Source organism: Oryx dammah, unplaced genomic scaffold (genome assembly GCF_014754425.2).
Source record: "Oryx dammah isolate SB20612 unplaced genomic scaffold, SCBI_Odam_1.1 HiC_scaffold_17, whole genome shotgun sequence".
Classification (NCBI taxonomy): Eukaryota; Metazoa; Chordata; class Mammalia; order Artiodactyla; family Bovidae; genus Oryx; species Oryx dammah.
The window spans coordinates 38334165-38348491 of NW_024070201.1; the positions used below are offsets into that span (position 1 = coordinate 38334165).

Genomic DNA, 14327 nt, shown 5'->3' on the forward strand with positions numbered 1-14327 from the left:
ATTAGTTGAATTTCATGCTTCCCTGGTGGCCCAGAGGATAAAGCATCTGCCTGCAATGCAGGAGACTCGGGTTCGATCCCTGGGTTGGGTAGATCCCCTGGAGAAGGAAATGGCAACCCACTCTAGTATTCTTGCCTGAAGAATCCCATGGACAGAGGAGCCTGGCGGGCTACAGTACATGGGGTCGCAAAGAGTCGGACACGACTGAGCGACTCCACTCACTCAATAAACCTGTGGAATGTGTTACACAATTCCATCACCAGTTTCTTTGAGACCTACCATTTTCTAACTAGTCTAAACTTTAAGATAAGTATATTTTTTTGTCATTCAATTAGGAACTATCCATATTCCTAACTGCTGAAGAAAGTTCCTCTCCCCCAAAATGCTTATAACTTGACAATTTAGTTGCTTTTACTCCACTAAAAAGAAGGAATTACTGAGCTACAGAATGACCCAGCTAAAGGGCTGGGATTAAAAGAGCTGGACGGTCACTGTTCTAAAAGTCCTCACCTTAGCTATAGGGCCACTAATGTATGGGCAGGTCTTCTCCCTGGTCATCATGTCCACACCAACCAAATACGGCACAAGGACTTGGAATCAGGGCCCTTCATGGAAGTAATAATAACTTCTTTCATCTTGAATGTCAATGATCCCTCTAGTCTCAAGTTTTGGGTAGGAAGCTTCCAGGAAGGTCTTAAAACAACTTAATTCCATAATGAAGTCTCTTCTCAAAAATCTTTTCCTGGTCTATCTTTAAAACTTTCCAGGTTCTGCTCTCTGATGACTGGGGGAGTGGGGTGAGAGAAGTTGGAGCAGGGGAGGGGTTGGGGTTCAAGAGGGAGGGGATATATGTATCATTATGGCTGATTAACGTTGCTGTATGGCAGAAACCAACGCAACATTGGAAAGCAACTATCCTCCAATTTTGGAAAAAAAAAAAAAAACTTTGCCAGGTTCATAAGTACAGCTTGCAACAAAATGCTGTCAAGCACAGAAAGATACAGAAAAGAGGAGGGAAGTGTTTGATGATTTGGGGGATTCTTACCTTTTTCTAGCTCTGAAAGTGACTTAATGCTTCTAAGAAGCCTACCCTATTAAGCTTGTAACCAAAGGTTATTGTGCTAAAGATGGGATTAGAACACATACAGCAAAGTAAAAATATCAGAGTTTAAAAATTCAGAGAATTCTTGATCAATTTATCAATTGAGAATCAAAGTGCAAAGCTAAAAACTCTAGTGTTAAGATATTTCCTTCTCCAGAAACTGAGGTCCAGAATGAAAAGAGTCAAGATAGTAAGAGCAACACTGCACCTGACCTTGGGCAAGTCAATTAACTACTCTGATAATCCACAGAATTTACTGAAGAGAAGGCTAAACCACTGATGGAATCCTCCTCTAATTCTCAAAGTCTAGCTATTACCATGTATTGGAAGATGCTATTTCCCAATAACACATGAGATACTCAGAAAATTATTAACTCAAATGGGTCACAAGGGTTATCACTTTAAAGCCATACACCCAATATTCATTGATCTTCAAACAATCTATGCCCTGCTCTGCAGAGTCAAATGTCCCATTTAGCAGCTAACTGATCTGTGCCTATCTCCTAAGGATTCTGCTCATGCTAATACCCATAATTATGATTATATTGGGTTAGCCAAAAAGTTCACTCAGATTTTCCCATAAGGTGGTACAGAAAAACTGGAATGAACTTTTTGGCCAATCCAATACTGTTAGCTATAATTCACAAGTTTTTAAAACACTATACTTCTCAGAAATGTATTTAGGACCATCCTTCAAACTAGATGCACAATAAACACTTATGATCTCAGGCTCTACTGAAAATTAATCCTTTGTCAGATCAATACATGTTTCTAAGCCCCTGTGTATCATATCTAGGAGTTTTTTTTAACACAAATGTGAACCTCAAAATATTTTAACAGATCATTTCCTCCACAGACCAGAACTATTTAAGAGCAACAAAATTCAAAGAAGTTTTTTCCTTTACCTCTGAAAAAGCAGTATTTATGTATTTATTCATTCTTAAGTCATATTCTACCTCATGTTAATTCAGGATGGACAGCAGTCATTATATAAAAGTTCCATACACTTATTCCAAAATCTTTGGTAAAATCATTGCTACATACTCATGAAATTGGCTTGTTCTTCCCCAAGAATCCAATTAAGAATGGGTCTTTTAAAAAATTACACATTTGCATAATGAAATGTATAATTTCATTCAATAATGAAAAACACTTGTTTGTAAGAGGTCAGGAGCACACAGAAATAAATTTAAGTTGAATTTTACCAGTATGCTGTCTGCCTAAACATTAAAGAATGAATTATTAAACCAGAATCTCTATTATATAAACACTCAAAGATATATGAATGTTTAAAAAGGCTTATCAGCCCCCTGAAATTATATGAAAAACTGTGCATACGTGTATTTTTTCTGAGGAAAAGAGATAGCACAAAGATATGAGGAGATGCTCAAAGGGGCTTATGACCTTTGACTAAAACTACATTATGGGAGATATTTTAAAATGTTAATTTTCAGCTAATAGTTCAAAGTTTTTAAGTCAACACTCCAAAATAATAAGATACAGTGGTATGAATTCCTTACATTCAAGAAGGAGTTCTCAAGTGACTGCCATGCCAACATTTTTTGGCAAAAATTCCATAAAGACAAGAATGACCTAGAGGAGATATTTCAAAGTAATCTTAAAACTGTCAAATGGTTAATATTTACACATACACATATCACACACCTCACCAATGTCATTTCCCATTTAGAATCTCTAATCCAGGCACATGACCTGATGTTACTATATTCTGTTTTATATACGAATAGTCAAGTCTCTCCAACTACTTATCTCTGTCATATAGCAAATTGTATCTAATTTCTCTTGCACAAAACACTATAACATACAAGTCTCAAATATATTTACATGAAGCAATTTCCACTTCAGTTAGATTAGCATGTCCACTGTTATACTTATCAAGCTGTACAGTAACAACTGGTAAAAACGTCTAGGACTTGCTTCAAAATTTAAAAGGTGGAGGGATGGGGGGCAGTGAGCGAGGATACAGATAAAAAAGTTTCACCACAAGCTGAAAATTGTTAAAGCTGGTGATATGCATGTATAAAAATATATACAAAGAAGAAAGCTCTTGAATCTGTCTTTAAGAAGCTCTCTATTCTACTAGAACAAATAATTTCAAATTTGTATGGAAACACAAAAAACCTTGAATAGCCAAAGCAATCTTGAGAAAGAAGATTGGAATTGGAGGAATCAACTTGCCTGACTTCAGACTATACTACAAAGCTATAGTCACCAAGACAGTATAGTACTGACACAAAGAGATCAATGGGAAAACACAGAAAGCCCAGAGATAAATCCACGTACCTATGGACACCTTATCTTTGACAAAGGAGGCAACAAAATACAATGGAGAAAAGAAAATCTCTTTAACAAGTGGTGCTGGGAAAACTGGTCAATCACCTGTAAAAGAACAAAACTAGAACACTTTCTAACACCATGGTGGTGGTGGTTTAGATGCTAAGTCATGTCCAACTCTTGCAATCCCATGGACTGTGCCTGCCAGGCTCCTCTGTCCATGGGATTCTCCAGACAAGAATACTGGAGTGGGTTGCCATTTCCTTCTCCAGGGGATCTTCCCGACACAGGAATCGAACCCAGGTCTCCTGCACTGCAGGCATATGATTTACCAACTCAAAATGGATTAAAGATCTAAATGTGAGACCAGAAACTATAAAACTCTTAGAGGAAAACATAGGCAAAACACTCTGACATAAATCACAGCAAGATCCTCTATGACCCACCTCCCAGAGTAATGGAAATAAAAACAAAAATAAACAAATGGGACCTAATTAAACTTCAAAGCTTTTGCACAACGAAGGAAACTATAAGCAAGGTGAAAAGGCAGCCTTCAGAATGGGAGAAAATAATAGCAAACAAAACAACTGACAAAGAATTAATCTCCAAAATATACAAGCAACTCCTGCAGCTCAATACCAGAAAAATAAACAACCCAATCAAAACATGGGCCAAAGAAATAAACAGACATTTCTCCAAAGAAGACATATAAATGGCTAACAAACACATGAAAAGATGCTCAGCATCATTCATTATTAGAGAAATGCAAATCAAAACCGCAGTAAGGTACCATCTCACGCTGGTCAGAATGGCTGCCATCAAAAAGTCTACAAACAATAAATGCTGGAGAGGGTGTGGAGAAAAGGGAACCCTCTTACACTGTTGGTGGGAATGCAAACTAGTACAGCCACTATGGAGAACAGTGTGGAGATTCCTTAAGAAACTGGAAATTGAACTGCCATGTGACTCAGCAATCCCACTGCTGGGCATACACATGGAAGAAACAAGAACTGAAAGAGACAAATGTACCCCAATGTTCATTGCAGCACTGATTACAATAGCTAGGACGCAACCTAGAAGTCCATTGGCAGACAAATGAATAAGGAAGTTGTGGTATGTATATACAATGGAATATTACTCAGCTATATAAAAAAAAGAAAGCATTTGAGTCAGTTCTAATGAGATGAATGAAACTGGAGCCTATTACACAAGTGAAATAAGTCAGAAAGGGAAACACCAATGCAGTGTTTTAACACACATATATGGAATTTAGAAAGACAGTAATGATGACATTATATGCAAGACAGCAAAAGAGACACAGATGTAAAGAACAGACTTTGGGACTATGTGGGAGAAGGCAAAGATGGGACGATATGAGAGAAAAGCACTAAAACATGTATATTATCATATGTAAAACAGATGACCAATGCAAGTTTGATGCATGAAACAGGGCACTCAAAGCTGGTGCTCTGGGACAACCCAGAGGGATGGGGTGGGGAGAGAGGTAGGAGGGGGTTCAGGATGGGGGGAAACCTGTACCCCTGTGGCTGATTCATGTCAATGCGTGGCAAAAACCACTACAATACTGTAATTAGCCTCCAATTAAATAATTTTTAAAAAAAGAAGCTCTCTGTTCTATCATGGAAGGCAGACTTCTTTAAACTTTGTATTTTTATGTTTGCAATTTTCCATAATATAAAATTTAAAGAAGTCTGCCTTGCCTATTAGAACAGAGAGCTTTTTAAAAACAGATTCAGGAACTTTCTTCTTTGTACATCTGCCCAGTAAAGAGCAAATACTTACTTTAATAAACATATTTCATTCTTTATGTGAAAGAGAGCAGTATTACTTCTCAATGAAATCTCAACAATTCTGATGATATTTTATTTAAACGATTCTTTTATTAACCCAGATAAAACATATTCATTCATTAACTACTTACTGTTTACCTACTTTCTCAGATAGTCTGTCTTGAAGATATAAAAAGTAATTCATACTCTCTAATGAACCAAGAATCTGAAAATACCCTCAAGGATCCAGGGAAAAATGGGCAGGGAAAGAACACAGTGGATGAAGAGAAAAAAAAGTAAAAAGCAACAAATACAGTTGTTTAAGAAAAGGCTTAAGGCTTTCATATTTTTTAATAAGAAAAAAGGCATACAGTTTTCTTCAAGCTAGACAGGTCTTTTTGTTCCCCTCCTCATCCCATTCTACAGATGAGGAAGCTACAGCGCAGAGAGAGGAAGTGACTTGCCTCAAGTTACACATCAAGTTGCTAACAAAACCAACATTAAAATTCAGATCTGCTGATTCACAGTACAATGTAAATTTTCTGTATCAAAATTTTTTCTTCTACACTATAATATTCACTACCTGAAGAGAATGACTATTTTATTATTAATATACACTTCAATTCTGTATTATACCATACTAAAAAAAAAGTAATAGACTAAGTAAAGGTGGAAGACTGGGAAGAAAATGCAAAGAAACTGCTAAAACGGTTAGACACAAAGACTACATCCACATACCACACTTCCTTCATTCTGAGACACATTTGGCTTTAAGACATAGTATCCATTTCACAAACGTTTTTTAAGAAATATAGACACTGTAAAATCTTCATTTCAAAAAATACTAAAATGTGAAACCATATACCTCTAAAGCAATAAAATATAATGTACCCTCTAAGACACAAAAATCACTGTTATTTAAAACCCCATGTCACAAGGCACAAACACACAGAGCAAGAGTCCCATCTTCAAAGGTAAGGAAAAGTTACTAAACACCTAAAGCTATGTGGCATTCTTTTCAGTCATATGTACTAATAAACAAGTCCTTCTAGCCATACATCTCATATGCATGAGCTATGGGACCAGAAAAGCAAAATTTGAATCTCAGCCCTGCCACTTAGCTCTCTGGAATTTGGAAAGTTACTAAATTCTCTGAATCTCATTCTCTTCATAAAATGAGATATCCACCTTAGAGAACTGCACGAGAATTAAATGTAGTATTAATAATTTATTTAAGGAGCATAGTACAGTGGATAGAAGAAATAGTTTCCTCCTACAATTCCTATGTGCCAAATGAAATTAAACTAAAAACTACATCCCATTCTTGACTTACAAGATTGGAATACATCTATACTAGGACAAATATTTCTAATTTGCTTTGGAATGATTATTTGATAAGAAAAAACAATTTTCTTGAAATGTGTCTCATTTCTTCTTCAAATTGGGAACAGAAAACATGACAAATTGTAAGTGTTTAGGTTAAATTTGTAAAATATGTAAACTCAGCACTTTCATGTAGCTATACTGAACTTATACTCTAAGCCTATTACAAACCCATTGAAGAAAGGAACCATAAATCCACAAGTGGGAGCAAGGAAGGGCTACATGTAGGTTTAGGGAAGGCCAAAAAGATAGATAAAATGACTCAGTGTGTGGTCTGTAAGGTCTGGTTTTCTCAACTTTAAGTTCATTCATTAGACAATGTTCAGAAAAGCCAAGACCATATATCTATGATTCAGAGTGCTTTAGTAACTGGATCCTTCAGATTAGGCAAATGTACAGTTTCAGGTTGTTTCCAATAATAATTCATTTTCAAGATGGAATTGTGCCCACCAAAGTGGCTCATATGCAGCAGACACTGAAACAAGCCTATCTTCCTTCCTATCCCAAACACAGACTGCTAAGTCGGTTCAGTCGTGTGCAACTCTGTGCAACCCCATAGACGGCAGCCCACCAGGCTCCCCCATCCCTGGGATTCTCCAGGCAAGAATAGAGTGGGGTGCCATTGCCTTCTCTAAACATAGACTAGGCCACCCACATATTCCCTCACCATTAGTTCACTTTAGTTGAACAGTTTCCCCCCACTAATTATAAAAATAACAATGCTTGTTTTTATAAGCTTGGAAAAATACAAAGAGCATCAGCATTTTTAAATTATCCATCACCTTACCAGCCAATAATTAAAATATTACAAAGGGACATACCAACATCTTTCCTATGAATTTGACCATAATTGTGATCATACCAAACTTTAGAAGCACTTCCACTAAACACAATTAACTACCAGCCTTTATCTAAATGTCTTTATTTTGGCTTTCTTGAGATTAAATTCACACTAGTTTTTTCCTTACTTAACTCAATGGTTTCTTCTCAATCTTTGTTCTTCCAAGTCTCTCAGCTACATATTTTGCTACTGATAACTTCCTCTTTAGTATAACTCTATCTTAAGTTTCCCTAAACAGTATATTCCTCAGTGTCTACAAAAGTCTCTCCAACTAATCTTTTTCTATTTCTTCACTGGCTGTTTTCTGTTAACTCCTGACAATCTCTAAAAATGGTCCAGGCCTGACCTTGAATTTGCTTGCCAACTTTGAATCTCCAGCACTTAACACAATGCCTGGCACAAAGTAGGTGTTCAATTCACATTCACTTATTGCCTTTGCCAACCTTGACCTGCCACTTACTAGCTGTATGACTTTGGTTAAATTAAATCTCTCTGAACCTCAGTTCTCTCATTTATAAAGTAGGGATAATCAAAGGAAGATGAGGCTTGGAAAGTTCAAAATAGCTTCTGGCACATAGTAGTACCCAATAAATTTTGCTATTAATATCAACATAATCTAGCACAGGAATCAAAAATATTTATTATTATATAAGCTTGAACACATAAATCTAACTGTGAACAATCCAACTTACTTTCACTATATTCTTCTTACCATAACTATCAAAAAATATTCTTGTACTCATTTCTTTATTACCATCTCCAAGCCATCATTAAGTATTCTAAGTTCTCTCTCTGTAGCCACCATACAAAACCATCATTTATCAATTAGGCTATAACAAGACTTAGTTGATTTCCACACCCTTAAATCTTCAATCAAATCTAATTCCTTAAAACCATTTTTAATTTGTCACTCTTGCCCAAAGTTGCTTATAACATGTTCATACTACTGGAATATCATCCTGTCTTGCAATAGCCCACACCCCAACTCCTAGTTCAAAAGATGGCTCAACACTCACCTCTTTCAGGAAACTTTCCCTGATTAATTCCACACCACTCAGATTACTCCTCTGCTCCCAGTCACCTCACCACCTCAGCACTTAGGTATTCTGTTATACTAAGAGTAAAATGTGATCAGTAAATAGCATTACCAAGAAAGTACTTCCACAAAAGTATTTCTACATCCTAAAGAATGGTCCATTACCTACAATGCTTTGTTGATGTCGTTAATAAAGAAACATACAACAAATGCCCTCTTTGGTTTTCGTCCTTAACACTATATTATTTTATGTTGGTAAGTGAATGAGTTAAAAGTCGCTGAGTTGTGTCTGACTCTTTGCAACCCTACGAATTATACATAGACAGTCCATGGCATTCTCCAGGTCAGAATACTGGAGTGGGTAGCCTTTCCCTTCTCCAGGGGATCTTCCCAACCCAGGGATCGAACCCAGGTCTCCCACATTGCAGGCGGATTCTTAACCAGCTGAGGACAAGGGAAACCCTATGTTGGTAAAGAAGTACTTAATTCTTCATAATCCTTTTGCCCTACCCTCAAGCATAAATTACACCTTAGTGGTAATCACCTTCTCCTGCTTAAATCCAATGGAAATGCATTAATGGACCATTTCATTTTCTACTACCTTTTCTCTTCTCATATCCCCAAATAAAAATTCGAAAGCTTTAAACAGTAAGGCAGTAGCAATGATATCAAGTTAATCTTCCCTCTAAATGAAAAGAACTTTGAACCTATCTAACTACAAAACTCTTCCCAAGGCTGAACAATTTCCCAACAACCATGATACACAATCAAATTCTACATCAAAATGCTTGACTCTTATACAGCATCAGGACTATTCATGTTCATTCTTATTGGGTTACTGTAAGAGATCTTATATTGCTTTTATATTACACAAACAGTTGAGAAACTCCCTTGCATGGCAGAATTTCTTAAGTATCCTCTCATGTTCTCTTTAAAGCAACACATTGGATTAAATGATTCCTGTCATCCAATCAAAAGCAAACAATAATTGTGCCATTGCTTCTGGGAGGATGAGTTCCTGCTGAGGCAAAACAATGAGTTCATCAACAACAATGAGTGTCACAGGGGTTGGAGGGGGGTTGGGGACGACAATCACCCTCAGAGGTGAGAGTTAACAAGTCTGAGCGTTTGGCCATAGATGGCAAATAGATGGGGAAACAATGGATGGAAAGAGTGAGAGACTTTATTTCCTTGGGCTCCAAAATCACTGCAGATGGTGACTGCAGCCATGAAATTAAAAGACACTTGCTCCTTGGAAAAAAAGCTATGGCCAACCTAGACAGCATATTAAAAAGCAGAGAGATTACTTTGCCAACAAAGGTCCGTCTAGTCAAAGCTGTGGTTTTTCCAGTAGTCATGTATGGATGTGAGAGTTGAACTATAAAGAAGGCTCAGGGCCAAAGAACTGATGCTTTTGAACTGTGCTGTTGGATAAGACTCTTGAGAGTCTCTTGGACTGCAAGGAAATCCAACCAGTCAATCCTAAAAGGGCTGATGCTGAAGCTGAAACTCCAATACTTTGGCCACCTGATGCGAAGAACTGACTCATTGGAAAAGACCCTGATGTTGGGAAAGACTGAAGGCGGGAAGAGAAGGGGACGTCAGAAGTTGAGATGGTTGGATGGCATCACCGATTCGATGGACACGTGTTTGAGTAAGCTCCGGGAGTTGGGGATGGACAGGAAAGCCTGGCATGCTGCAGTCCATGGGGTCGCAAAGAGTCGGACACGTCAATAACTGAATGACTAAAGACTGAATTGAACTGAACTGAGCTGTGAATGAACCTATTGCCCTGGCTTTCTGACTCCTACCTGACCAAATGGACAGTTATTCTTGCTGACTTACTCATAAAAGATCCACACCCTTCAGCTACCACACATAAACCTACACCCTTCAGCTGCCACACATAAACCTATCTCCTTTGCTGCCTGTATACTTTCTCCTAACTGGCCTCCTGACATCTTCTAGTCAAATAGCGTGCACCCACACCTCACCTAAAACCTTCGCCTCTCAGTCATCTTCCGGCTTTAGGAAGTGCCTCGTACTCCAGACCCACGTGTCCCAAGCCTCTCCTCCCTTCACTCCCAGTTGATTTCCCCCCAGTTTCTGTCAATGCCGACTTCCGAGAGGCCAAACACGCGCCCTGGCTCCGCACCTTCTCAGAGGACTCCCTTTTCTGAGCATCACCCTATTCCCATCACTTTCTTCGTCCCCAGATCCAGAATCCTTCCATCACAGGCCTCCTTTCACTGCCACCCTCGAGCGCACAAACCTGCTCTTCCGTTAACTATCCTGCCCCACCTTCGCCACCTCTACGCAGCTTCCCCGCCCCAGGCGGCGCCCCCAGGCTCCGCGTCTGCAAACCAGGCCCCTCCCTACGGCTCCGCTCTGGGCCCTGGCCCTCCAGAGGGCGGTGGCCCGGGCAAGCCGCGCGGAGACCATCCAGCAGAAGCTTGCACCCCCGGCTCCGGGCAGCAGAGGATGGGGGTTGGGGTTGGGGCGGGGGCGGGGCGGCGGGTACTGCTCCCGCTTCAACTGGGCCTGACTCCACAGCTCCCAGAGCCGCGCCCCGGGCCAGGCGAGGAGGGGCCCCAAGCCCGCCTCTCCCGCCTGGGGTTCCCGCCTCTTACATAGTCGCAGAGGCTCTGGCCTCGCTTTCCTCCTGGCCGTCCAGCGAGGGCTCAGCCGCCGTCGCCGTCGCGCTCTCTTCACTCGCTCTTCCACCGCCCCCGACCGGCTGCTGAAGAGCGGACTGGTAGTGGCGAGCCCATTGGCTGTGGCCCGTACTCGCGTCAGCCGGCCCCGACCCGGACCTCGGAATGTGACTGGCTGGCGCGGCGCCTTTTCTCCAAGTCTTGTCCTGATTGGCTCTCCCGCGCCCCTTACCAGAGGACCGCTCACCCTCCTCCGGGTTCTGGCCTCCCACCCCCTCAACCCCGTTTCCATCCGGGCGGGAGGGGGACGCGAAGGGCCAATGGGAGGGCGGAGAGAAGGGCGGGAGGTGGGCTCTGCAGCCGGCCAGCCCGCGGGGCAAGTTCAGCCAATGGGCGCGCCCCCCACATCCCGGGCTCGGGCGCCCCCGCTGGCCGCTAGCGTTCCGGCGGGTCTTGCCCGCTGCCACGCCCGGGCTGCCGGTCGCCTGGAAGCGGCACCGGGTGGAAAGGCTAGGAAGATGCGGCGAAGCGGGTCCGAGGGACCGCGCGTAGCCATTGTGGCGTGATCCAGCACTGTCTACGTGAGGCCCAGCGCTCGCCTTGGCGAGGCTGGTTCGGGTTGGTGGGAGCCGAGCTGCGGCTCTGTGGTTCCCTGGAGCCTCCGCGAGGTGCTCTAGAGAGAGGGAGCCGAGCGTTCGTCTCGTCCAGCCCCGCGGGACTGTGGGCCAAATATTTCCACTTAACACTTCTTCCAGAATAATTTCATATAAAACTTATCCATGGTGAGAAAAATTAGAGTAATGTTTACCTCACGGAGGGAAGAGGGGGAAATGGAAGGGGCCCAGGGCACCTTCAGGGTAGCTGGGAGCGTTTGCCTCTTGATCCGGGTGGTAGTTACTGAGGTGGTGTATGCCTCGGTAAAAATTCTCCGAGTCGTACAATTAAGATGTTGTGCACCCAACGCACTTTATGTATAAATATCTCAATTTTTTTAATGATAAAAGAATTGCGAGAAAAACTTGTCATAATATTACTGTAACCTTAGGCTCCATGGGACACCCACTGTATAAACAATCCACTGGGATTTAACTATAATTGAAAAAGTAGAAACTAGAGGAAGGGAAAAAAAAGGATTGTGAGAATTTAAAACGAGTGAAGTTACTGGCACGCTGAATAAAACTCACAGATTGGTGCTTTCAGTTCAATTCAGTCGCTCAGTTGTGTCCGACTATTTGCAACTCCATGAACCACCGCACGCCAGGCCTCCCTGTCCATCACCAACTCCCAGAGTTCGCGTAAACTCATGTACACCGAGTTGGTGATACCATCCAGCCATCTCATCCTCTGTCGTCCCCTTCTCCTGCCCCCAATCCCTCCCGGCATCAGGGGCTTTTCCAGTGAGTCAACTCTTCGCATGAGGTGGCCATTGGTGCTTTAAGGGTGGGCTAAGATGGTTCAGAAGATTTACAGCCTGTTTCAGTGACTGACACTCAGTAGAACAAAAGCCCCTAGGGTGCTGCACCTAATTGAAAACTACATAAGCTTACTGAGCTGCCTACTTTGTGGCCTACCTAAGTTATAAACCCAGGAAACTTTATAGTTCTGTAAATAAAAGTAAATTGCACCAAGTCAAAAATGTATTATCGTAGTTTACAGCCTAGAGTTATATATTGCTGAGAATATACACAGGAATAGACACCAAAAACGCATATGCTACTGATAAAGTTGTTATAGCTATTTATACATTCCCTCAGACTTTCTTAACTTCTTTAAAAACAGAAGACAAGATCAAGCTTTAATTTTTTTATTCAAATAGTACCTCTTCGTGCTGTGAGGAAATACTTTTCTTATGATATGTATTAATAACATTTTCTAACTCATATATTGTTCTGTCAGGGTTTCATTAAACACTTCTTTTGAGGTTCTTCACTCCATCTTTACAACAACTCTATGCAACTATTCATTTATTCATCTGAATTTTGTAGAAGAGAAAATTGGGGCTCAATGAGACAAGTAATTTGCCCCAAATCACATATCTGTTAGGTGGCAGAAGTGGGGTTGAAATCTAGGTCTATTTGATGCAAAATTCCATAATCTTTCTACAGTGCCACATTTGTCTCCTCCAAAACAAAACCAGGTCATTTTGCTTTGTCCTTATTCATCTTTGTATTCCCCACAATGAGTAACACAGAATCTTGCCTATTTCTCTGATGGAACTCATGGGGTTAATAGTGATTATCACCATGCTTTATTTTTATAGATTTCGTAACAAAGTGTGAACTACTTAAAAGTAACTTCTTTTGATCAAACAAAAGGGAACACAATTTTGTAGCTGCAGTAAACAACCCATTACAAATATCTAGAATGCATCAGAAATGCGCTTTCATAGTATAGACTGAGCACAGCATAGAAAGAGTTTTAGGCAGCTTTTGTGAAGACAGTCAAATTTCTAGTGAGCACAGTTATTCTCTGCAATTTTTTTGGTGTTCTCCACCTTGGCAGCAAAGAAAGGCAAAGCCAAAGAATGCTCAAACTACTGCACAATTGCACTTATCTCACACGCTAGTAAAGTAATGCTCAAAATTCTCCAAGCCAGGCTTCAGCAATACGTGAACCGTGAACTCCCTGATGTTCAAGCTGGTTTTAGAAAAGGCAGAGGAACCAGAGGTCAAATTGCCAACATCCGCTGGATCATCGAAAAAGCAAGAGAGTTCCAGAAAAACATCTATTTCTACTGTATTGACTACGCCAAAGCCTTTGACTGTGTGGATCACAATAAACTGTGGAAAATTCTGAGAGAGATGGAAATACCAGACCACCTGACATGCCTCTTGAGAAATCTGTATGCAGGCCAGGAAGCAACAGTTAGAACTGGACATGGAACAACAGACTGGTTCCAAATAGGAAAAGGAGTACATCAAGGCTGTATATTGTCACCCTGCTTATTTAACTTATATGCAGAGTATATCATGAGAAACGCTGGGCTGGAAGAAACACAAGCTGGAATCAAGATTGCCGGGAGAAATATCAATAACCTCAGATACGCAGATGACACCACCCTTATGGCAGAAAGTGAAGAGGAACTCAAAAGCCTCTTGATGAAAGTGAAAGAGAAGGGTGAAAAAGTTGGCTTAAAGCTCAACATTCAAAAAACTAAGATCATGGCATCTGGTCCCATCACTTCATGGGAAATAGATGGAAAACAGTGGAAACAGTGTCAGACTTT

At 40.8% G+C, this 14327-nt stretch overlaps 1 protein-coding gene and 1 pseudogene across 1 annotated transcript in view; one reads left to right on the forward strand and one right to left on the reverse strand.

The window, feature by feature from the left end:
• FAR1 (fatty acyl-CoA reductase 1) overlaps positions 1-11369 on the reverse strand; it is a 79147-nt gene extending 67778 nt beyond the window's left edge. Inside the window, exon 1 of the mRNA XM_040258317.1 lies at positions 11078-11369. Within this exon, the coding sequence (XP_040114251.1) occupies positions 11078-11079 (2 nt within the window). The 5' untranslated portion in view covers positions 11080-11369. The remainder of the gene's footprint in view (positions 1-11077) is intronic.
• A 562-nt stretch (positions 11370-11931) lies between these two features.
• LOC120875867 overlaps positions 11932-14327 on the forward strand; it is a 3792-nt pseudogene continuing 1396 nt past the window's right edge.